Source organism: Lagenorhynchus albirostris, chromosome 1, assembly GCF_949774975.1.
Source record: "Lagenorhynchus albirostris chromosome 1, mLagAlb1.1, whole genome shotgun sequence".
Lineage (NCBI taxonomy): Eukaryota > Metazoa > Chordata > Mammalia > Artiodactyla > Delphinidae > Lagenorhynchus > Lagenorhynchus albirostris.
Window position 1 is genome coordinate 28,567,261 of NC_083095.1, and position 25,391 is coordinate 28,592,651.

The 25,391-nt window shown below is 43.5% G+C and overlaps 2 protein-coding genes across 11 annotated transcripts in view; one reads left to right on the plus strand and one right to left on the minus strand.

Annotated features, from left to right (window-relative positions):
* Window positions 1–183: 183 nt before the first annotated feature.
* FAM161B (FAM161 centrosomal protein B) lies at window positions 184–16,363 on the plus strand. 4 transcript variants are annotated; one of them, XM_060139177.1, is made up of 9 exons: window positions 184–289; window positions 2,611–2,930; window positions 3,705–4,255; window positions 5,836–6,182; window positions 6,669–6,796; window positions 8,675–8,839; window positions 9,068–9,167; window positions 10,604–10,746; window positions 16,143–16,363. In XM_060139177.1, exons 1-9 carry the CDS (start codon window positions 236–238, stop codon window positions 16,144–16,146), a joined length of 1,812 nt encoding a protein of 603 aa, XP_059995160.1. In that variant the 5' UTR covers window positions 184–235; the 3' UTR covers window positions 16,147–16,363. The 4 variants fall into 4 exon arrangements, with proteins under 4 accessions (XP_059995160.1, XP_059995139.1, XP_059995130.1 ...); XM_060139156.1 differs by lacking the exon at window positions 16,143–16,363 and adding an exon at window positions 13,246–15,010; XM_060139147.1 differs by lacking the exon at window positions 16,143–16,363 and adding an exon at window positions 11,807–13,218.
* The window catches only part of ZNF410 (zinc finger protein 410), a 40,591-nt gene continuing 28,683 nt past the window's right edge, over window positions 13,484–25,391 (minus strand). For 3 of the 7 annotated variants that reach the window (XM_060139212.1, XM_060139192.1, XM_060139203.1), the window contains exons 8-12: window positions 24,148–24,237; window positions 21,568–21,693; window positions 20,671–20,811; window positions 19,177–19,304; window positions 13,484–14,273 (exon numbers count right to left, since the gene is read on the minus strand). In XM_060139212.1, the coding sequence (XP_059995195.1) occupies window positions 14,235–14,273; window positions 19,177–19,304; window positions 20,671–20,811; window positions 21,568–21,693; window positions 24,148–24,237 (524 nt within the window). In that variant the 3' untranslated portion in view covers window positions 13,484–14,234. Of the gene's footprint in view, window positions 14,274–19,173; window positions 19,305–20,184; window positions 20,390–20,670; window positions 20,812–21,567; window positions 21,694–24,147; window positions 24,238–25,391 lie in introns of those variants that run through there. The other 4 variants (XR_009538805.1, XM_060139229.1, XM_060139221.1 and 1 more) reach the window with 4 other exon arrangements.

Here is a 25,391-nt window from a genome sequence, read left to right on the forward strand (position 1 = left end):
CAAAACCGGAAGTATAACGAGCAAAAAGAATAGGCCAATCAGAAAACGAACTTTGCCTGCTTGGGCGGGATAGATTAGAGGCTGCCTGGGAAGGGGACTGGTTCGTGTATCCCCCTCGGAGCCAATCAGAGGCCCAAGCTAGAAAGGGGAGGAACCTGACCCGCTTAGCTTGCACCTCCACTGCCGCTGTCATCCCCGCTGTCTCCGCCGCTTCTGTCTCTTCCCCGCTGAGAAGATGACCGTGGGGAGGTCTGCGGGAGCCTCCGGCGGCGCTCAGTGGAGCCGTCAGGTGAGGGGAGAAAAAGAAGGGGAGTTATCGTGTCTGCGCCCCGGAAAGGAATCCCTAAGAGAGGAAACTGTTTGAAGTTGCCTTGGAGACAGACGGCAAGGGCGTGTCACAGGGGCGTGGGATTAAAACGGGCAGTGTTTACGGATGCGGAGGCGGACTCCGGGACCTGAACCCCCTGAGCCTTACGTCAGGCTCTTTATAGAACCATAGAAATGGCCCCCAGTTCCCGTTTATCCTCTCAACCACCCCAGGACTAATAGCACGATTGTTGTCTCCATTTTGTAGAAGAGAAAAATGAGGCGCAGAGAGATTAAGAAATTTGCCCCCAAATTCATAGAGACAAAGTAAATTGGTGGTCGCTTAGGGGTTGGGGAATGAGGAGGGTTAGGGAAAATAGGGAGTGACTGCTAAATGGAATGGGGTCTTTTGGGGGGTTATTAAAATTGTGGTGATGGTTGCACAACTCTGACTATACTGAAACCCACTGAATTGTACACTTGTATGAATTGTATAGTAGGTGTGAATTATATCAATAAAGTCGGGTTTTTTGTTTTTTGTTTTTTTGCGGTACGTGGGCCTCTCACTGTTGGGGCCTCTCCCGTTGCGGAGCACAGGCTCCGGACGCGCAGGCTCAGCGGCCATGGCTCACGGGCCCAGCCGCTCCGCCGCATGTGGGATCTTCCCGGACCAGGGCACGAACCCGTGTCCCCTGCATCGGCAGGCAGACTCTCAACCACTGCGCCACCAGGGAAGCCCAATAAAGTCGTTTTTTAAAAAAGGAATTCTCCTAAAATCACACGCTCTTTAGTAGCAGAGCGAGGGCTAGAGCACATACATACCTTTGACTCAGAATCCAGTGTTCTTTTCAGTATTAGAGCTGGACCCAGTTCAACCATCACCAAGTGTCACTTGGAGGCCTGCAGCGGCCCTTCCCAACTGGTTTCCAGCTGCAACCAACCAGTCACCCTGTGCGGTCCCATCATGGCCCCAGCCTGCTTCTTTCAGGATATCTCTTGCTACTATCCTCCAACCACACTGGCCCTCTTTCTACCTCTCCAAAAGTCCAAAATTTTGTCCCTGCCTCAAGACCTTTGTATTTGCTTTTCTTCAAACCCCAAACCCACTTACCCCAGATCTTAGCAAGGCTGGAGTTTTTCTCACCAATCAGGTGTCAGTCTAAAAGTCCTCCGCAGTGAGAAAGTAAAAATCATCCCAGGACTGGGAAAGTAAAACTCAGACTGTAACAGACCCAGATGAGGCCAGCAGCAAGATCAGCAGAAATCAGTATTTCTCACAGGGCCACACTGTACCTGCAAAATGACTAATACCCCATACTTCTAAATGATTATGCTTACTTATCAATTACTTACTCAGCCCTACTTTGCTCTTGTCACCTTTTGAATAAAAATTGCTCATTCACCCAGTTACTAAACTGTGCCCTCTTTCTGACGGCATCCATCCATCCTTGCTTCCCCTAACCCTCCTCAGAATCATTCAGGACAAGCCAACCCTAGAAAAAGCCCCCACCCCGTGCCAAGTTCCCTATACTTTCCCATGGTATGCTGTAGCAAATTAATAAACCTAGTTCTGATTACAGGTACATTCCTAGTGGTCTTTATCTGATGGGCTTTTATCAACAGAAAAGCGTCCCATAGCCACTCCATCACTCTATAATCTCACAGTTTCATTGCTTTTATTGGATTTATTACCGTCTTACATTAGCTTTCTCCCTTCACTAGGATGTAAGCCTCATGAGAGTAGGGACCTTGTTTGTCTTGTTCGCAGCCTAATACTCAATGCACATGAGGCACCCCATAAATATTTTCTGAATGAATGGAGTATTTAAGCCCAGTTGGATTTCCCACTTTCTAGGACTCTTTCAGCTCGACCACACTGTCTCTCCTGTTAATTACTCATTCCTAGTAACAGGGTAGGAATTAGCTAGAATATGAGGAAAGCAGCGGTATAGACAAGGGAAGCAGGAAAAGGAAGATTGGCAACAAGTAGGTAAAACCCAAGTAGGGCAGGTCCCAGAGTGTGGCCAAAGTTACAGGTAGGATTCCTGGAGAGCAGGGGTGCATGGTGAAGGTGGGTTCTCCATAAATGCTCACCGGACTGCATGAACCAACTTCAGCTCTCTGCTTCCCTTTCCCACCCTTCAACCAAGCACACCTCATTTACCAATATGTGAAATTTCTTTAAAGCAAGGAACACATTTTTCTTTGTCCCCCGCCTCAGTCCCTAATGTATACTTATTTAAAATGAAATTAGTAGTTTTTAAATCACAGTTTGACCCACAGTCTTACTCTATTTCATTTCAGATATGTCCCCCCAAATCCTCCTCAGACACAGAGGCAGAAGAGGAGCTGTGTGGGAATGGGCTGGTTTTGCCCAGGGCTGGCAAACTCAGTGAGTTCATCAGCCCAGAGGAGGAGACAGATTCTACTTCTGACTCAACTGCGAGTTTTTACGAGACCCTGCAGGCACTAAGGCAGAAAGACAGGTGGTGCCTGTTGGAATCCCTTTATCTGTCTGACCCAGACAGTGATGAAAGCCTCTCTGAAGATGATGAGGACCTGGAGAGTTTCTTCCAAGACAAAGGCAGGGGGAAGCCACAGGTGCAGTCCCCCCCCTCTCCGAGGTAAGGCAGTGCAGTTCAACAGCTGCCTCACTGCACAACTCTGGCCAAGTCACATCATGACTCTGGGCCTCACCTTCCTCCTCAGTAAAACAGAGACCACTCCTGCAAGTGCCACCTACCCAGGCTTCAGCCCAGAATCAGCCAAACGTGTTCTGATTCCTACCCAGCAGTCCTGAATCACTTTGGGTAACCTTGAGTCACCTGAAGGTTTGGGATCAATTAAAGAGATGCCTTTCCCAAATATACTACCTCCCTGAGAATGGCAACAAGGTCCATTTCCCTTGGCCAAGCCCTGCTATATGCATATATACTTTATCTCATTTAATATTTACTTTCTCCTCCCAATCACCCTGTAAGTAGATACTATTTTTGCCATTCTACAGATGAAGAAATTGAGGTTCCAAGAGAACCTCGCTCAAGGTCACACAGCTGGTCATTGTTTGAAGCAAGATTGGAACCTGGGCCTGACTCCAAAGGCTTCCTGTGCACGAATGCACTCTTCTCTCTACCAAATGAAAATATTAAGAGTGCAAAGTGGCAATTCTCAGGTCCATTCTAAGGAGAGACTTTCTACTAGGGCTGCTAGGATGGCCTGTGGGAAGGAGAGAAGCCTGGTTGAGAAAGGCGCAGGCCTAGAGGCCTGTGGGGCTGCAATTTGAGGCTGAGAAACTAACTGTGACCTGCTGGAAGGGAGGGGGAAGGAGGAGGATCTTGGAGGAGCCGGGCCTCCTGGCCCCCCTGTCCTCCACGCACAGAGCTGCTCTCTCCCCACAGGTGTGGCTCCATGAGGCGCTGCAGCTCCTTGAGCAACCTGCCCGCCGATCTTCCCAAGGCTCAGCCTCAGCCACCCTCCAGCTCCAGGCCTCCCTCCCAGCACAGAAGCATCAGCTCCTGGGCTTCATCCATCACCGTCCCTCAGCCGTTCCGCATGACGCTGCGCGAGGCCTGGAAGAAGGCCCAGTGGCTGGCCTCCCCTGCCTCCTTTGAGCATGAGAGGCAGAAGGCCCAGAAGCAGGGCCAGGAGGAGGCCGAGTGCCACCGGCAGTTCCGGGCACAGCCTGTGCCTGCGCACGTCTACCTGCCCCTCTACCAGGAGATCATGGAGCGCAACGAGGCACGCAGGCGGGCAGGGATCCAGAAGAGGAAGGAACTGCTCCTCTCTTCCTTGAGGCCCTTCAGCTTCCTGGGGAAGGACGAGCAGCGAAAGAAAGCCATTCAACAGAGGGACCTGGTCGCCACAGCTAAGGCCAAAGTCCCCAAGCAGAAGGCCATCAGGAGGATCCCCACAGCCATTCTGGAGCCAGCCCTCGGGGACAAACTCCAGGGTAAAGACATCCTTGCCTCCTGCCTGCCTCCTGCCTGGGGGTACCAAGCAGTGCTGTGGGGGTTTAGTCGGGCTCAGGGGTCACCCTGGCTCGGAGATGGGCTGTTCGGGCAGACCCGCTAGAGGCCTTGCTCAGTGCAGGCCACGGGGTAGGGTTGGATCTGCCCATACAATGGGGGCGCCGAGTCGGGAGAGGAGTAGGAGGCCCCGGGTTCATCCCGTTGACCTCACCTGGCTCAGTGAGTGGATACGAAGGCCTCTGCGGCAGCACGGGTGCCGGAGCAGAGAACCAATGAGACGTCTGAGTACCAGCCTAGGCCCACACCACCACTAGCCAGCTGCCCCAAGGAAAGCCCCCCACATCCTGTGAGGTACTCATTTCAAGACGCATAGGTCAGTTAAAGGACTCTGGCTTTATTCGCTCATTCCGTAGCATGCGCCACGTCCGAGGCGTGAATAAATAGACGTAGAGTTTGCGGACATGGGAGGGAGACCAATAATTACAAATGTGACAAGTCACTTGCAGGAGTTAAAGGGGGAAGCCTAGGGGTCCAATGTCACCTATAATAGAGGGACCTGACTTAGAGTGTGGTGGGCGGTGGGAACAGTTAGGGAACGTCCCGAGGGAAAGTGAGCACTGTCCTGAGGGAAAGTGAGCACTGACCCTGAAGGAGGAGCCATGGTGAATTCAATGAAGAGGGAAGAAGAGTGTACCAGGCAAAGGTAATAGCATGGAGGTAAGAAAGCTGAGCACACCCAAGGCATGGAAAGGTAGAGGGGAGACAGAAGAGGAGCCGGGGGTGGGACAGACAGGCACAGGCCAGACCTGGGGCCTTGTAGGCCATGGGAGGGAGTTTGGACTTCATCCCAAGGGCAGGGGGAGCCACTGAAGGGTTTTAAGTAGGGTGGCTCACGATCAGATACGAAGCTCAGAAAGCTCACTCTGCTGTGGGGATAATTGTAGGGGGACAGGCAAGTCCAGAGGGATGTTGATCTGTAGGAGCCTATTTCAGTGATTCAACTGAGAAATTATGAAACTAGTAGCAGGGAGGATGAAAAGAGGCTGGACCGGAGAGCGGTTAAAGAGGAGGAGGCGGCAGGACTGATGAGCGAGGAGGACATGAGAACAATGTGGGCAGTGGGCTTGGGCAGTTGGGTGGACGGTGGGGCCTCTGCCTGAGAAGGGAGACCTGGGAGAGGAGCAGGTGACTGGCCCATCCCTCCTGCTCCATCTCTGAAGAAGGAACCATAGAAAGTGCTCAGTAAGTGTAAATGGTAGCTGCTTCTGCAGCCTGATTGGCACACAGCAGTGGTGTCCTAGTCAACATTCATTAAGGCACTCCCCAGGAAAAAAAAAGGAAGTTGATTTGCAGTGTTTGCCATTTTCATGGTATAAATACCCCTATCCTGGCCAATTTCAAGCTTTCCACACGATGCCAACTAGCTCGGAAAATTCCTGAAAAGTTAATGCTGAGTTCCAGCACACTAACTGCGAGTGTTTAAGAGGGAAAGCTCGCCACACCTTTTGGTTTGAGGCTTGGTCCCTTCTCACCCCTTGCTCCCCTGACTTCTTCTCCACAGAAGCTGAGCTCTTGAGGAAAATTCGCATCCAGATGAGAGCCCTGGACATGCTCCAGATGGCCTCCTCCCCCATTGCCTCCTCCAGTGGCCGGGCTGACTCACAGCCTCGAATAGCCACCCGGACCCGGGAGGAGAAGCTTGGGTTTCTGCACACTGACTTTGGATTCCAGCCTCGGGTGAATCCTGCCGTCCCTGACTATGAAGAACTTTACAAGGCCTTCCAGAAAAGAGCTGCCAAGAGAAGAGACACCAAGGAGGTGACTCGCAACAAGCCCTTCTTGCTGAGAACCGCCAGTCTGCGTCGTACTCCTCGGCCCTGTGATGCTGCCGCCTCTGAAGGGAGGAGGGTGAGAGCCCAGGCCGCTGCAGGAGGGTCAGGGCTGAGGCCCTAAACACAGGAGGGGCCAGGTCTCAATGGAAGGCACTTCTCATGACACTTTTCTATCTTAATTTTTTTAAAACACCGGCTCAGCTGTAAGCAGATCCACGGTTCCTAAAAATTTAAGACCACAAGAATACTTCCCTTCCTTCCCTCTCTGTAGAGGGATTTTTCAGAAATAAGTGCACGCAAGTCTGGAAGGCAGGGAGTTGGGGTCAATTGCCATGTCCCAATACCAATTCCAAAGAATTCTTCTCATTTAATTAAAAACTTGGGGATTGATATCCAAGTCTTGCCCTGTTTAACTAAACTCAAGATCTCATTACCCTTGCCTTAACCCCAAGAAAGACCTGAAGATTCTCTCTGACTAGTCCTTCGCTAAAATTGAATCCTAGTTAAGATAGAAACTAATTGCACGTGCTGTCCTACCAATATTAGCCTTCATTTCTTCTAGGAATCTCCACAGCCACCCGGCACACCCCTGCCAAGGAGTCGTTCTCTGAGTGGGCTTGCTTCCCTCTCTGCCAACACCCTCCCCGTGCACATCACAGACGCCACCAGGAAGAGGGAATCTGCAGTCAGGTGAGTGGTCAGGCTGCATGAGACCCACAGTGCTCAGATCTTAGCCCCAATGCTGGAAAGCACTCCGCAGCTGGCCTTCTCTCCTGTTTATCAGAGAGACCGAAAGGGGTGGAAGGGGAGTCTTGATCAGGACAGGAATTCATGTGACTCTCCACACTTCGTGCTGGAGAACACTTAACCATCACTCAGCCAGTATTCATGGGGGACTCACTTTGTGCCAGGCACAGCATTAAGGCTGGAGATACCTTATAGAACCTATAGTTTAATATCTAGTCTGAAATACAGAAAGGCAAAGAAGCAACTATCACATCTTGCGAGTAGCACAATGATGGGGAAATGCAGGGGACTGTGGCGGGGAGGGGCGGGGGCGGGCACTGGGCAGCCTGGGTCTTTTGTAATAGATGCCTGAGGTGAAACCTGAAGAATGAGAAGTCAGCCAGACAAAGGCTGGAAAGAAACAAGTTTCCAAACAGAATAACATGCATAAAGACCCACTGGTGAAAGAGGAAGGAAGCGTTAGGAACAGGAATTCAGAGAAGCCTGAACCTGTGTGTGTGACCCTGCCACAAAGAAGATGAGGCATCCATCGCATAGATTTGAGATTCTCTGAGATTCATCTTGGGAAACTATTAGAAGTCAGTTGGGAAGCAGGAGCCTCCTTATTTGTAACTCTTTAACTGACCTGACTCTGTCATGGTAGTCTCATCCAGACAGCACCCCAGCAGGAGTTCCCCCACTAGGCCTCTGAGCTGAAGTCAGCAGGAGAGGTCATGCTGTAACTGGTGGCTTAGCTCTGGGAGAGGACTGGCATCTCAGTGCCTTCCTGTGGGGCTCACAGAGGAGTACATGGAATCTACTTGGCTCTTTAAGACCCACAACAGGGATTTTGGAAATGTATTTAGAATCCAAGGTATACTCCCTCCTTCCTCAAATTTCACAGCGTTACTGAATCAAGGCTAAATGCATCAGAATCCTGAGGTCCCACTACGATAGGTCTCATGAACCAGACAGTGGCCCACCTGCAGAGAATGTCCATATCTCCGTTCTGGCAATAGGGAGTTTGACATATTAGCAGATTAAACTGTCATGCCCTCCTTCCTAATAAGTCCATTTGAATATAAACACCCTACTGCAAGAGTCTTGACTGTTTTTTCTTTTGGTAGAACTCTCCATAGTACCTTGTAGAATGATATTTGTACAAACTAAGTGCTGCTGGTTGACCCCAAATTGTGCATTGAGGGAGGCCCATTTCCAGTTCTCTGTGGAAATGCAGGTTTGTATTCCCAAAGGACCATGGACCCAGGCACCTTCCAGCCCACCATTTACAGCACAGTTGTCAAGGGCAGAGGCTTGGGAGTCAGACATCCTGGTTCTAATCTTGGCTTTTCCACTGGCATGCTGGGTAGCTTCAAGCAAGTGGTTTACCCTCCCTGAGGGTCAATCTTGTTGCCTATAAAAAGGGAGACTTACAGTCCTTACCTCACAGGGCAGCTATGAGAATTTACAAAAGCTAATGGCTATAAAGCACTTATTGGTGCCTGTCTGCACGTGGTTCAGTGTAGGTAGCTCAGCAAATGGTAGCAATTAGTAGTATTTTGTTTCCAGATGGCAGGACACCTGAGTGTAAGAATATTTTAACTCATGTTTTTCAGTTCAATTAATGAACTTCTCCTGGGGTAGAAACTCACTGTCCATAGTGCTGGGAAGGCTTCATCTGCCAGTGCATTTAATCCGGAATCTTATTCTTTCTGAAATGCCAGTGTGGTAAATTACTCACCCATGCATAGAAAAAACCGACTTTCCAGAGAGGTTACTAAGATTGCTTTTAAGTATACCCAGGTTGGTCATTTGTATTCTTTTTTTGCCTCTTCCCTTTAGAAATTCACTTGAGAAAAAGGACAAAGCAGATCAAAGTACTCAGTGGTCGGAGATGCACAAAAAGAAGTGTCAGGCGATATCTAAATCTGTGACCTTGCGTGCAAAAGCCATGGATCCCCATAAAAGCCTGGAGGAGGTGTTCAAAGCAAAGCTGAAAGAGAATCGGTCGGTGTCCTCCGTGTGTCTAAGGAATAACTATCTTGGGAGCCATTTGCCTTGAAAATGGCAAAATGGGGTTATTACAGTAGGCTCCTGTAAGCATAGAGTCAAGGATTTTGCCAGGCACAGTTAGGAATTTACCATGTCTGTGGGAGTTATTCCACTTAACTGAAATTAAAGGTATTCCGGATTGGAAAAACCTGGAATTCATTCTAAAAATCTTGTTAATTCCAGGAACAATGACCGTAAAAGAGCAAAAGAGTATAAGAAAGAATTGGAGGAAATGAAGAAGAGAATACAAATAAGGCCCTATCTCTTCGAACAAGTTACCAAGGTAAATCTAAACCGTCATTCACTTTCTTTCTGTCTTAGATGAAAGGGCTTTTAGAAATTACGAAACAGCTTAATATCTGGGTATTAAACACTTCCTTTAGGCTCAGATTCTAAATTTGGCTCATTTTATTACTACCATCTTTCCCCAAAGTAAGTAGTGCACTGGTGAACATTGGACTGATTTCATCCAAGACTGGATTCCAAAGGCATCTATAAAGGGATATTTCACTTCCTGGGGTTTTCTCTATAGTCTAGCCTTCAGCTTGAATCAGAGTGGGGGTTAGATCCCAGGCATACAATTGACAGTTTGGCTGTGTTGGAGTATCTTTAACTTGCTACTGTCATGTCTCCTTCTGTAGTGCTGGTGCCCTGGGCACCCCCAGCCTCTACAGCTGTGGCACATTTATAGATCTTCAGGGGTTGAGATGCTCACAAGCACCCCACAAGGCCTCTTCCAGATTAAGTGGCTTTCTGGCTGGAAGAGTCACTTTAAGATGTTCTCTAGACTCCTAGGGAAGTTGGACACAGTTGAGATCTCCCTAAGGAAGCTCTGGGGCTACTTGAACAGTAAAGGCCACCATCCCAGATAGCTTTGAACTGCATCAAGCTCTGTAGATCTCTCTCCTCTCCTGAGTTTCAAACAAAGTTGGCATTCCCTAGTGACCTGGTTCCAAATGTTGGGCATTATCTGTCCTATAGCCAGTGCATTATTTAGGCATTTCCTGGGTCCAGTCCTTCCCAATCCCCTACATATTACACACACACTGGACTGTCTTGGATTTACTTAGAAACTTGCATTGCTAAGTAAAAATTTCTCATAATGACGTTTGCTCTTCATGTTAGCTTTTTCCTAGCAAGCTCACTCTCAGATCTCAAAAGATCTTTCACCACTCTAGGAAAAATGCAAAGTACTCTATATGACTTTGCTCTTGAACACTTAAACAAACAAACAATAACCTTTTTTCTGGTCTACATGCATACCATCCAACCTGTTAAGAATGTTACAAGTGCAGCTTATTTTCAATTTGTTATATTTCAGTGTTCCTGATGATGGTTTGGTTGCTTTTAAATGTTAAAAATGTTTTTAGTCCATCTTTTTCATCTGGGTCTCACTTGGTCTTCCAAAAATCTAAATCCTTGCCTCACAAAGGTGTGGTTCCCAAAACAACAGTTGGCATCTCCTGAATATTAGAAATACAGAATTGCAGGCCCCATCTGAGAACTACCTAATAAGAATCTACATTTTAACCCGATCTTCAGGTAGGTTCCTATGTACTTTAAAGCTTGAAAATAAGGCTCTAAGTAATTTTCATACAAATCTGTGTCCAGCACTACTGGGGGGGGGGTGGAAAAGCAGTATTATAAGCATACAGATTAAGCAAACAATTCAGAATTATCTGGTAATTCAGCTACAGCAAATTAACTTCCATTCCACAGGACCTTGCCAGGAAGGAAGCAGAACAACGGTATCGAGACACCCTGAAGCATGCTGGGCTGGATGAAGACTTTGTGAGGAACAAGGGTCAGGGCAACCGGGCTTTACAGTGGAAGGAGCAATCAGAAGTCCGTGATTGTCCCAGGTAATCGGAGATACTGCTGTCATCCTGCAGCTCTCAAGTCGCATCTCTAGTAATGCCACTCGGAGGAAGCTTTAGAACAGTCACTCATATTTTGAGATCACAATCCTGTATTTATAGAATACTAATCTAGAGATCTCCAAGTAACACATTTAAATTTGGTGAGTAGTGCAGTTGTGAATAAAATATAGCTATTGTGTATTAGGTCTAGATTCCTTCAATTTGAAACAGATCATTTTTCCAATCCCAGTCCAATGCCATCAGTCGAAAGTACTTCTACTTCAATTCTGAAGAAAAATCATGTATATTTTTACTTCCTATAAAATGATAAACTACACTCTTCATTTATTTTACTTATTGGATAAGTGAAAGTAAAAACCATTATAGGGCCACAATAAAAGCTGTAAATATCCTGTACAATCAAAGCCTTTCTTTTCCCCTCAGCTTGGTCACCATGGCTTGTTCAAATCTAGCTTTTTTAAAATAATAAATTTATTTATTTATTTATGGCTGAGTCAGGTCTTCTTCGTTGCTGCACGCGGGCTTTCTCTAGTTGCGCTAAGCGGGGTCTGCTCTTCATTGCTGTGCACAGGCTTCTGACTGCAGTGGCTTCTCTTGTTGTGGAGCACAGGCTCTAGGCACGTGGGCTTTAGTAGCTGTGGCTGTGGACTGTAGAGCACAGGCTTAGTTGCTCTGTGGCATGTGGGATCTTCCCAGACCAGGGCTCGAACCTGTGTCCCCTGCATTGGCAGGCAGATTCTGCACCACTGCACCACCAGGGAAGTCCCAAATCTAGCATTTTTTAAAAGCAACTCACTAGCACCACCTCCTCCATTGATACCATATAAGTCAAAGGGAGAAAAGCACCGTATTTCTATTACTCTAAATTTTGTTTCAAGTCCTAGTAGCCCTTCCCCTAATTCCTATCTCAGTTTTCCCCCTAGAAATTTGCCTTTATACCCCATACAAAATAATGATAATGTTGAAACCATGCTTAAGCCTTACATGATGCTTCCTTTGATTTAAAATTTAAAATTTTATAATTCTTTAATTTATTCTGCAGCACTCATGAAACTACAAAACTCGGCATCAGGAATCCACGGCAGGATTTAGAAGAATCTCTAGAACAGCCTACAAGCCCCAAGAAAGAACTAGAGGAGCTGTCTTATGAATTACCAGATAATCTCAAATCATTTGGTTAATCAGTATACTTAAAACTACTGCTTTCGAATAATATCAAGCAGCTACCTTGGGGTTGAGTCAAGGCAGGCAAAACTTGGGTTTTGAGTCATGGTTACTTTTGGAGAATGGGGGAAAGAAAAGTAAATAACAGAGAATGGGCCAAGTAAATCAAAGTGGAGAAGTTCAGGGTAGAGGGATCAGAGCTAATTAAGGGTTCTTGCTTTGTGCCTCACACTTAAGCATACAGGTACAGAAAAAAGGGCATAAGCCCAAATGCCTACAGAGGCTAGTCAGGAAACACATGGGTCAAATGGGCTGGCTGTCAGATTAGTAGGAGATAGTAGAGACTAGAGAATATCAACCCTGATGGAATACAGGCCCAGAATTGCCAGATAAACCACATTTTCAACAGGAACCAGAAATGTGCATGTCGGCAACTAATTTAAAACTTACTGGGAATTCCCTGGCCGTCCAGTGGTTAGGACTCCACGCTTTCACTGCCAAGGGCGTGGGGTTCAATCCCTGATCGGGGAACTAAGATCCCACAAGCTGCGCAGCCCAGCCAAAAAAAAAAAAATTATTTGGAAATCATATGTGGGAAAAACAAAACATGTTTGTATATCAGATTAGCCCATGGGGGATGACAAATTTGCAACCCCAAATACGGGGTTTCTTAGCCTCAGCACTACTGATATTTTGGGCCAGATGAGTCTATGCTGGGTGAGGGAGCTATACATTGTAGGATGGTTAGCAGTACCCCTGACCTCTATTTACTAGATGCCAATAGCACCCCTCTCCTCAGTTATGACAACCAAAAATGTCTCCAGATATTACGAAAAGTCCCCTGGGTGGCAAAATGTCCTTGGTTGAAAACCACTGTTCTAGTATAAAAGTAAGGCTACTGGAAGCCAAAACTGGCATTTTAAGAATACAAGTAATTGATATGAACTCAGTCTATCTAGCACAGGATAATTATGCATGTCATTAACAAATTAAGAACTATAATTACTTTATTTAAAACAGCAGTTAATTCTTTGCTGTTATCTGCTTAGAATGTGTCACTGTGTGCATGTGTGTACTATGTTAGCATGAGGTTCATTTTAATAAATTTGAAACTTCTGACAGCCATGATTTTCTAGTAGGTGATCTCTGGATACTTTTCTTCTCACCAATAATAATGAAATATTCTCTCTCAGTAACTCTGAAGACAGGATGATGGTAGCAAGAGTGCCTACTCTGACAGAAGAACCTTTCTCATGTTTTTAAAAGTATCTTTCTGGAAATATTCAAAAATATCTGCTATTATTGCCATTTTTCCAGAGTCAAACATGGTCCTTTTGGTGATGACAAGAATGATACTCTGATAACTACCACGTGGGTTTGCTAGTTGGAGATGAAGATGCTCATGTCATCTTCCCGAAGACTTCTGAGCTCGGTTTTACCTGCATGGACTCCTGAGGGTAAATCAGTGCCCTATCTTAAAGGGAAAGACTGAATTATTTTCTTAATCTCCTCTCAAAAGGAAACAAATTTTGTTTAAAACAAGGAGCCAAAGAACTGACTGGCTGTTTTGTTTATTTAAAGGAAAAACAATTGAAGCTCTGAATCAGGTGATTTTTAACTTAAAAAAACAAAAAGCAAAAAACAAACCACCTCTTAACATGCTACTGTATGTTCCATAAACAAAGAAAGCAAAGTGGCCAAGTAGAGGTGTATAGGACAAGATAGTACCTCAGCCTGGGACAAGCAGGGATTCAAGTAATTTTTTTGAAGACCAGTGGCAGAGAGTCTCTTACTCAGGTTGCTAAAGGGAGAATGTCACAACAGAACTGACATCACTCCCTTCTCGAAAGCAACAAGGCATCTTGAAAGCTTAACTTCTTGGTGAAGTTTTATGGTTGGTGGCAGGATTTAGTTCACCCATGTGAAAAGACAGCTCAGTATGGGATGAAAACTCTTCAAAGGAAAACCTCCCCTCAACAGTCTTACTGAGAAACTTCAGCCAACAAATAATCAAATTCACTTTTGGGAGAAGTCTATCCCAAAATTGTGCAGTGGGAAGAGAGGTAGGTACAGTTACCCAGCCCACATTCACTGCTTTCTTTCTTGTCTGAATCAGATGGTAGTTGAAGAGAAGCTCTCCTACAGTCATCTTCTAGGCCAGGAAAGATGAACAGAGGCAAAAGTGGGGTCCTGTCCTTCACAGATTCATTTTGGTTCTGGCAGACTGTGAGCCATAAGCATCCTGTTCCCACTACATGCACTCTGGGATCAGGTAGAGCTGATCTTCCAGGAGTCAGCACCCATGCTCATGTCCGTCCTTCAGTTAAATCTCCTTGGTTTAGTAACTGTAAGAGATTAAAAACAAATCTGGAATAGTTACCAGTGAATAACAGGAAAAATAATTCATACTAAGTGAAAGGTTTACAATTGGGGGTGGGGAATGCATTGCAGGGGTGAGTCAGGGACAGCTAGTTCCAAATCAGAAGATATGCACAGACTGATAGATCTCATTTATATACTGGCCTTGGGACAGCACTTTGACCATTCCTACTATAGCAGTAAAATATCCTGATAATAATTATAATATCCTATAAGCCAAACTATTATTTGTGTAATCACATACTCACTAGTCAGTGATGGAGGAATCTATAACCACAGGGAAATCAGAACTGGTGGAACCAAAAATCTTACATCAGTCAGTTAGCCAAAGTACAGGCTGAAGGCTCAAGAAGAAGTAAAAGGAATGGAGTTCTACGTGAGAGCTACAACTCACTCATGAAAAATCCAGGGATTTCCTGGGCTTAAAATACCTTTCCTGTGATGAGGGAAGACAAGCCTGAGAGTCTCCAACAGGGTGGCAGCTACCGTGGACATTCTACTCTACGTTCAAGGTTCCTGTTGAAAGGTGTTTTTGTATAATAATTGATGAAATTGGGTTCCATTTTATTATGAAAAGAAAATGAGATGGGAATAATACAGTGAAAACAGAATAAACATTGTTAAAATCTAATCAGATAAATTCTAGAGCTGGAGATATATTTATTTGGTGATCTTAATTTAGATGAAGGTAATTTACATAGTAGAATTCAATGGTATGGAATTTAAAGAAAAATTTTAAACTTAGAGAAAGAAAGCACAGATTTCATTTGATACTGTGTGGTAGAGATTAGGAATGGTGTATTTTTAATCTAGACCAAGATCCAGATGTTTACACTGTAACTTAGCAATGGCACTTTATGAGAAATGTTAAAGAATTTGTAATTTCTGTTTTCCTCTTTGTTTTATTTGGGAAATATTCTAAGATATAGTCAAAGCTAACTGGCGATCACTTATACTGGTTCTTGAATTCAAGAATGTGAAGTCAGTGTGGCTATGGAGCCCCATTTGGGATGACCTTTAGTCCACAGAAGGTCAAAAGCCCTGGGGTCTCAGCTGGGTCTGCACAATGAGTCCTCTGTCTGATTCTCAGAAGACCTGGCCACACTGAGGAAAAATCAGAATTGCCCAATTTGAACCATCTGAGTGAGAGTTAACTTGTAGTTTTTCATATACTTTCCATGATAATTTCTGACACTTGTTCTTGGTAAGTTATTTTTATTTTTAGAGCATATTTACAGGAGTCCAATTAGAAGTGCATCAGCAGATTCTTACAGGTCTGATCTACGATGCATGGTGATCTTTAAAAAACAATTTGGAATGGGCGTGTGTTGTTTTAAGGGTTGCTATTGCCTTCTCCTTCTCTGGCATCTGAGAATAATCCCTAAGGAGTCAATATTCCTCACTCACTGGAGGAACAGTCAGTACCTGGACCCCGGATGAGGAAGAGGATGAAGCCTGGAGCCTTTAGGGGCTTATAGCTTGAAAAGAAATGAAGGTATTGAAGGATGTGATAAGCCCACCTTCAGAAGGAAAAGGAGGGGATGAGCAATGAAAATGCCTTGATGGGAGGAAGGTAATAATGGTATAGTAAAGGAAAGACAAAAGAAGTGAGGCTCAGACAGAAGTTATATTTGTAAATACATAAGGATCCATGAGGAAGAAGTGATAGTGAAGGATTTTCAACTACATCTAAGGGCAGCACTTTCCTCTTGCGGTGTTAATATTTTTCTATTAAGCATCTGAGGCTTCCATTCTGAAACTGGGTACACAGGACTTAAAGGCCCTTTGTGTTCTCCTGGAGTGAAGGCCAAGTTTTCCTTTGTTTTTTTTTTTAGGTAGTCCGTGTTATTGTGTCTGCCTGAGGCTGTGAGTGAGCATCTCCCAGACAAGGACACTCGGAAGCCAGCTACAGGTTCAAGAGAACAAATGTGCTATTACTGGACTTTCTGCATACACAAATCTGACCATGTCATACCCCATTTAAAACCATGCAGTGGCTACCCAGTGCCCCCAGGATAAAATCATGTCCTATAAGGCCCTTAAAGAGAAGAACCAGCTTGTCTTTCCTGCTCTCATTTTTCCATCCCACACCAATCTCTCCATTCCATGTCCATCACACTCAACCCTTTGTGGTTGCATAGTCAGGCGTGCTCCCTCTCCTTTGTACACATTGCTACCTTTACGCCTGTTCAATTTCTTCAAATCTCTCCCACTTCTCCATCAAGATGATTGCTATTCATCCCTCAGGTCTCAACTTAAACTCTAAAACTTATTCCCTGACTTCCCCCAAGACTAACACTACTACCCGGTATAAAAATTGCCAGTTCACTGACCTGTTGCCCTTCCCATTCTAAACTGTACAGCACAACTCCAGGGGCATCATTTACATAGCTATGGAGTTATGAAAGGCAGAGGTCCTAACTCTGACTCTAAGCTCTTTGAGATAGAGATTATATTTTGTTTACTACTGTATAACTAGTACCCAGCAGAGTGCCTTGCACACATCAGGTACATAATATCTGTTGAATGAATTATCTTTATTCATCTGGCATTTATTTGGGGTAATCTGGAGTGCTTCAATTAAAAAAGGTATTTAGCAGTATGGGAGAGAAAAACTCCAAAGTTTCAAATATAAAAAAAGAAAACGTTGGGGGCTTCCCTGGTGGCACAGTGGTTGAGAGTCCGCCTGCCGATACAGGGGACACGGGTTCGTGCCCCGGTCCGGGAAGATCCCACGTGCCGCGGAGCGGCTGGGCCCGTGAGCCATAGCCGCTGAGCCTGCGTGTCCGGAGCCTGTGCTCAGCAATGGGAGAGGCCACAACAGTGAGAGGCCCAAGTACCGCAAAAAAAAAAAAAAAAAGAAAGAAAACGTTGAGTGTTGTGGATTGGTATGTCAGGATAATAATTTGTACTACGTACAAAAAGAAGGGGATGACTTTCCTGAACTATTTCAGAGCAACCCAATAGTTAATGCAAGTATTTCTTTTATAGAAGAATCACAGTTAATAAAAGCAGAAGAAAAAAGAGAATAAGGTATCACTGTTTTGCAAGCCCTAATGAAAAAACAGATCTAGGCCATGATCAGTAATGGTTGCCAAAACTTTTACATAACCCACTGGTCAATCTTGAGATCAGTAAGAGGAGAACAACCAAATATCACGTGTCTCCTGATGAGCTGTAGTAGGAAGCAAGAGTACCACCTATAAAATATTCTTGCCAAGAGGAAAAACAAACGGTAATCTAATCAAGCCTCTAAACGTAATTACCAGTTTTCAGGAAGTCTGTGGATAGAGAAATATATCAAACAACAAAAGGAGTCAATCAACCAAAATCAGAATGTGGGAAATGCTATAAGACAAACAACCCAATTCCTTAAATAGATAGCCATACTGAAAAAAAGAGGGGGAGGACTATTAGAGAGAAAGAGAATTATTAACCAAATGCAATGTATAGGCTTTGTTTGAATTCTAATTCAAACCAACCAACCATAAAAAGATTCTTTCTGAGAAAAAATTCAGAAGGCTAAGAATCAGAGGATATCAATAAATTATTGCTAATTTTATTGGGTATAATAAAGATATGAAAAAATAACAGAAATATTTACAGATGAAATGTCTATGATTTGATTTAATACTGCAGTACAAATAAATACTGCAGTACAAATACCGCAGTACAAATAAAACACCAACAGCAAACAGTAGGAAGGAAGTGATAAGAACAGTAGAGAGTTAATTGTTGAAGATGGGTGACAAGTACATGGATTCACTATACTATTCTCGTTCTCAGTATTTATACTCTTTGAAAACTTCCATAATAAAACATTTTAAATAGATAAACGAAGAGGGGAACAAATAAAGGAAGACTCCACAGGTGAGACATGTTCCAAAGCAGTTACCAGGAGAAGGTGACTTAGGAAAGAACCAAATACCAAATAGCAAAAACTTTCAATATAACATAAGCAAGACTGAGACAATGGGTCGCAATGATGAATACAAGGAAAGGTCCTGGAAGAAACATTAGCATGCATGCCCAGAGCCTTCTGATCCTGGATATCCTCAGAAATATTACAGAAAAATTGAGACCATTCAATATAGGAGGCAGAGTCATTTGAATGCTGTAACAGCGGACTGTGGTCTACAGGCTATAATGAAAGGAAAAGTGAAAGATACTATAACACCAAAGCCAGAATATACAGGCTTTGGCAAAAGCTTATGCATATGAAACAAGCTCATGAGGAAGTAATCTACCTCCACGACATAAGGCCAATAAAATATCCTAAGATTCTAGAAGCCCAACTGGTTTTCATTCTGTTTTCCGGGTCAGAGCCAAAAAAACAGAGTAAGGGGTGCTTAGAGTCAATCTAAAAGCCCCCTTTGATTTAGATGATGGTTCTCACTCAACAAGCAAGTGGACACATTCCCATATGCCCAGTTGGTTCAGCCTGGTATCTCCGAGACAACTGGCCCTAGCAAAATGAATGATAATTATTTCTAATGATTTTGTCACTATCTTTTTTGCTCAAGGACTACTTTGTCCCAGGATGTTATTTTCTTTATAAAATAAAAGCAGCATCTTCATCGCAAGTGAGGCAAGAACAGGAGGAGCGGATCTCATTAATTAGGGCATGTGTATCAAGGAAACTAGAGCTCAGAGTCCCAGCTGTGAATGACCAATCTCCCAATTCAGCAGACCCTAATACTCAGGTTCCTTTCAAACCTGGACTCATGCTTAGCTTAAGGTAAGATATTCTAATCTAAGTCTCCAGGAAAGGGGAATTGGAGAATTTTTTCAGATCCTCGGAAATAGATTCCCAATCATTCTCCACATTAATCTCCACAGAAACAAAGTAAGGGCAAGAGACAGTTTTACCTCCTGTGGATTTACGGCAGTTAAGACAGACACCTCATATGACTGCCTCCCTGACTGCATGGTCACCAAATGATGCGTCACATCAGGCACTGAAGACAGAGGACGTGGGGATCCTTCAGCAAGCACCTCTGAAACAGCAGAAAAATGTTTCAATGCAAAGTGAATCCACAGATCTACCTACCTACCTTCATTATCAAGTCTCTCATTAAGAACGCTTAAAACTGTTCCCTGAAAAACTGAATCCCACATTCCTGTGTTTCTTCCAAATTAATTCCTGCCTGATAATCACTATCAGTGAATTTGCAAAGTATTACAAAAGGGGGATGGGAAAAAAAGGCAAGAAATCTTGATATAACAGCTGACCATTTTTCAGTATGCCAATTTAGAGTAATATGGCTTCAGCACTATTAACTGGATTAAAAATTGCTTATGAATCAGGGAACCAGAGCCAACGCTTAAAGCAGTCACCAGTGATGGAAATAGTGCAATACGTGCTAGTCAAGAGCTTAAACCTGGCTCCAAAGTTCCTTCTCACTGTCTCTTCCTCCCTTGAGACTTTCCTCCTTAGTATCATTTATGAAACAGAAGAGGCTTATTGTGGAAGCACACTCTGGGCCTTGTAGGCTCCATATATAAGTTACACAAACATGGTCTTTATACCCAAAACTGACTGACTGGGATATGAGTAACGAAAACAAAGGATCTCAGACTTATTAAATGTTCATCAGCAGAATCACCACGAAAATCTTCTGGAAATTGCTTACACATAAACCACTTAGCTCTCAAATAAATTAAGGGTACCTTCTAGGGGCTTTCTAGCTTATATTGCTCTTCCAGGATACCACATAACTTAACGTTTGCTTATACACTATCTTCTACTCACTCAATGTTGTTTCCCATATGTAAGTTTTGACTTCTGAACTAGATTTTAAGGTCCCTGTCTTCTACTTTTCTTTCCCATGGTGCCAGGTACACATTAGGCACTGAATAAATGCATGCTGACCTCACCTGTTAAGTTTTTCAGAGAAGAGGGCCTGGCCTGTGTAACTTGGGTGAAATTTCTATACCAGAGAGGAGCAACTGTTTCCTAGAGAGCCCTTTCTTTTCTCCAGAAGATATGGCTTTTGAAGGTATGGAGAAATTGCTTTAATTCTCCTCTGTAAAACCTGGTTATGTTCTGTTTAAATATTTTAAAAGTTAAGTTCTTCCATAACTGCAATAGGAAAGATAGAAACAGTTGGGCTAGGATGCTAGGATTATGGATAATTTTCTTCTTAAAACTTTTTATTCTTTTGTAACATTATCTTTTCAATGAAAAAACTTTTTAAAATATTCACTTTTCCACTCCAGAGACAACACAAATGCTACTCAATCATACCATTTCTACTCACAAGAAATGAAATTAATTAAAACCTCCATTTTGGAGAAAACCCCATTCCTTAGTCCCTAGTTGCAGCCCATTTTCCCCAAATAAAGGAGAGCTGAAAGTCTTACCATCATCAACTCCTAGGATAGAATTGGTATTTGGTAGGTTCAAGGACTCTCCACCAAGGCTGGGCTGAGAATTCATAGACACCAGGTTTTTACTGGTTACTGAAGCCTCTTCAAGCAAACTACTGCCCATTAGTGGCTCAGCTGCACAGAGAATAGGATGTGAGAGACATACAGCAGTCAAGGCTGTGCCTGGTCCCCATTTTCCTTCACGAGAAGCTGGCTTTTTTTTCAGAACTAAAAGTTAACCTGTACCTTGGATGCCACCTCCTCTATTTCACTTACTTTTGGGAAGCAAAAATAAACCTAAAAGGGAAGAGTTTGAGCCTCATGGATAAATACCCTTGCTTGTGATCAGCATCTGGATAACAAACATATAAAATGGGATGGGTGCATCCTTAGAAAGGAGTATTTAGAATAAAATAATTGATTAAGGAAAGACATGGAAAGGAATAATAATAAAAACATATTATCAAATTTAAGCTAGGGTAAAAAGGGAGTCATGACTGATAAGTAAAAAATGCTTAAACTCTTGTCATACAGAAATCTTCATCACAGTGACACTCAAATGATGGTTCATGGATCAGCACCAGTTACCATCAAACTCACTAGAGGAACTTTCAAAATTATAGACTCCAGGATTTTACTACCAAGTAATCTCATTTATCAGGTTGTTTTGTTTTGCTGGGGGGGAGGGGTGGACAAGCAATACACAATATATGTTTTAAAAGCTTGCAAACGATTTTACTGTACAGCTACATTTGGAAACCACTAGTCCATCAAATGAGACCAATCTCTCTACCCAAAATAGAATCAGAAAATTTCCACATCAGACAGGCCAGTTATTTGGCTTTTTGAACCCCCAAAATATAGCCCTCCACTACACCCTCTTCTCCTTACCAGTCTGTTCCTGCTCTTGACTCCCAGCTGCTCCCATCTGCAAGTGATGCTTTCTCATGTGCACATTCCTGCTCCCACTCTGAGAGAAGGTCTTCCCACAGACTTGACACTGATGTGGCTTCTCTCCTGAAACACAGACCCGGTTAAGACAGGGGAGCCAAAAAGACAGGGTACATTTCTGACAGCAAGAGAATGGACTCAAGCCCTAGATGGAGAAGCCCAGAGGATGTTAAACTAAACATTAAGAGGCTACTCCTTCTCCCATGCCGCACCTTCCCCCAGCCTCTCAACCTTCAGTACACAGGGGAAGGCTGGAAAGTACACCAGGAGGGCTTAGCACACTCACTGCTCCCAGCCTCCAGTACTCTCCAGACCCACTGTACTGCTGCTTCCACAAAACAACTTCTCTGGTATAAGATCATGGTAGACACAGAATATTTACTTCCCTTTTCAGATACAGTCTTCCATGGACCTCAAGGACATGCACTAGCCTCAAGGATTCCAACCCTGGATTCATAATATACCTTTATCCCGTTTCCTGCCATAACTCCCAGTCTTCAATGTTCATACTGGTGGTTCTTCTACACAATGATCTGAACTATCCCTTAGGTCCTCAAGTCTGAAACCCTCAACTTCTATCCCACCTACCCAGACAACCACACTTAGAGCGGGGTCAAAAACTTATGCCAAAGAACAAAAACAAAGAAAACCCTTATGCCTACAGGGGACTAGTAGATAGCAAAACTAAGTGAAATGACCAGAAAATTTCCAGAAGAGGCAGAATATAGAGAGCCAGAAAGCTGGTCAATGACTGCCTGGATCTGGGCGTGGGAGCAGGAACTGACAGCAAAGGGGCACAAAGGAACTTTTGGTGTGATGCAAGTGTTCTAAAACTGGATTGTGGTGGTGATTGTACAATCCTATATATTTTCTAAAAATCACTGATGTGTATACTTACAATGGGTGAACTTTAAGGTATGTGCATTAATAGGTCCAAAAGCTGTTAAAAAATAACTATAATGGATTGAAATACAGTGAATATGTAGAAACACATGAATTCAAGATAATATTAATGAGAGAGAGAAAAAAAAAGCAGTGAAAATGACACTACTAGAAGTAACCAGAGTACCAATTTCTTATTCTGAAAACTCACAGTTAAAAGAATTACACATTTATCCTGCCTTTTGTGTACAAATTACCAAATAGCCCTAGTTGATAGAGACCCATTATACAGAAGAATTCTGGCTAACAAATGTGAATGAATAATAGAATTAGAAAAATAACATTTTACAACCCTGCTGAAATAACGAATTCAGGCATCATTCAGAGATGAAACCATAAGGCTGCTAGGGAACATTACAATGTGGGGATCAGGGTGTTACCACCTGAACCAATTGATCAATTTTGACAACTAGGCTCAGTATGCCTCCTGATGTGATGCAAAATGAAACACAACCACCTATAACATAACCTTGCCAAAATCTTCGAACCTTTGAAGCTTTTAGGAGATATAGGGGAACAAGTTAAATGACAGAAAAGGAGGCAAACCAACAAATTCAGAACGTGGGATGAGCTACAGGACCAACTGACTCTGTTGTGCAATAAGTCTATAGCATGAAAAACAAAAAGTACAGATAGATCTAGATTCCAGAAGACTTACTAGCCAAGTGCAACGAGTGGACCTTGTTGGATCCTGATTTAAACAAAGGCACTTTAAAAGACATTTTTGAGACAATTGGAAAAAAATTAAACATGGAGTGAATCTCAGATAAAACCAAGGAGTTATTGTTAATTTTGATAGATATGATAACAGCATTATTGTTATGTAAAAAAGTATTTTTCTCTACTTTTATGTATGTTTGACAAAATTTTACGTAATAAAATAAAGAACAGTAAAATGAAAACACTCTACAAACCAAGCAAAACACATCTGGAAGTCCACATCTAATCCACAGGCTATCAGTTTGCTATCTCTGCTTAGAATCTGTCATCATATTAAAAAACTGCTCTACCCCTAGGATCTCAGCTCTGAAATTCACATCCCTGACTGATTATACCTCTCCAACTCCTTTGCTCCCACTGAACGGTTTTGCTGTCTTCATGATAAATAACTTCTAGTTCCTTCTCCCCACTCCTCCCATTCTGGCTTCCCTTTGCTCCCCATGGCTAGCCATTTGAACAATTACCAGATTCCATTTTAGAATCTCTCTCCACTTCGAGTTCACTTCTGCCTTGGCAAGTCTGCTCTGAATAACTCCATGGACCATATCTGATGTAACTTATAAAGTACCCAGTGTAGTGCCAAATAAATTTGTTGATTCCCTCAGAAAAAGGTCTCAATTAGAATGCAGTTCAATGGCTCAGCTGAAAATAATAATAATTAGATATTTTCTCCTTGATTATATGACCCTTTGAATGCAAGCATCAAGGGCCTTGATTTCTGGTTCTGTCAGGATAGGGAGGAAACTTTATGGTGAACAGTTTGTTTCTCTTTAGATCTCTTTATACCACTACCCTAACCTTTTACCCTTTTGGCTGTCCATCTTCCCTGAAATCTATGAATGGCACAGGTTCTAGTACCTGAGTGAACGACCAAATGTTTTCGAAGACTAGAATACTCAGCAAAGGAACGGCCACATCCTTGGGCTTCACAAAGGAAAGGCTTCTCTCCTAGAGACAGAAAATAAGATAAAGACTCACTCTTCTGATGAACTATTATTCTGTTTTCCCATCAACCTTTTCCTGTTTCCAAAAACTTACTCTGATTTCCTGAATTCACGCTATATAATTTCAACCGGACTATCCAGCAGGTGTCACCTCTCAGTCACAGCCCTGCAGACAGCCCTGCCCTTTTCTTTAGAGTAGCTGCCTCTGAGCATACTTCCTCCTCCCTCCTCAGGGGCTGAGCCCCAGCTGCACTGAGCTACCTTCTTTGGTGATCCCATCCCTTCTGAGGATATCAGGAAAACAGTGTATACACTCTCAGGATTTTTACCTTACATCAATTCTCTTTAAGATTGAGTTTCTAGATCCATTTAAGAGTACAGATTTTTAAAGGTTATAAAATAGGGGGCTTCCCTGGTGGCGCAGTGGTTGGGAGTCCACCTGCCGGTGCAGGGGAGATGGGTTCATGCCCCGGTCTGGGAGGATCCCACATGCCGCGGAGCGGCTGGGCCCGTGAGCCGTGGCCACTGGGCCTGTGCGTCCGGAGCCTGTGCTCCGCGACAGGAGAGGCCACAACAGTGAGAGGCCCGCATACCACACACACACAAAAAAAGGTTATAAAATAGGTATTACATAATCCCATCTTATAAAAGCAAACAAATAAAAACAGCTGTTTAGTGAGAGGTACACAAAAAAATCTCACAATGTGTTAACAGTAGTTATAACCTGATAGTGGTATTATGATTTTTCTTCTTGTGCTTTTCCATAATTTTCATTTTCTACAGCATTACTTTGTTATTTTAAAAATCAAAGATGCACGGTGAAAACTGAATGAGGTCTGTAGACTGACAGTACTGTTGACTTTCTGGTTTTGATACTGTACTATGGTTACATAAGATGTCACTTCTGAGTGGAAGCTGGGTGAAGCACATACAGAACTCTTTGTACTCTTTTTGTGACTTCTCATGAGTCTATAATTGTTTCAAAATAAAAAGTGAAAAAAATCAGAGATGCAGTCCGTATCTCCCAAGGGTCACCACCTAGTGAGAGATAAACGTATTCATAAATGACTTTAATTCTGGTATAAAAAAGTGCTATATGCAATTATAAAGGGGAGGAATTCTTACTGTGGTAACTTTTTTTTTTTTTTTTGTGGTATG

Bases quoted from the DNA above. Each gene is read 5' to 3' on its own strand.
- FAM161B (XM_060139147.1), top strand. From the start codon at position 236: ATGACCGTGGGGAGGTCTGCGGGAGCCTCCGGCGGCGCTCAGTGGAGC. The intron at 6,183-6,668 runs GTGAGAGCCCAG...CATTTCTTCTAG, and splicing joins CCGCCTCTGAAGGGAGGAGG to GAATCTCCACAGCCACCCGG. The intron at 6,797-8,674 runs GTGAGTGGTCAG...TCTTCCCTTTAG, and splicing joins AAGAGGGAATCTGCAGTCAG to AAATTCACTTGAGAAAAAGG.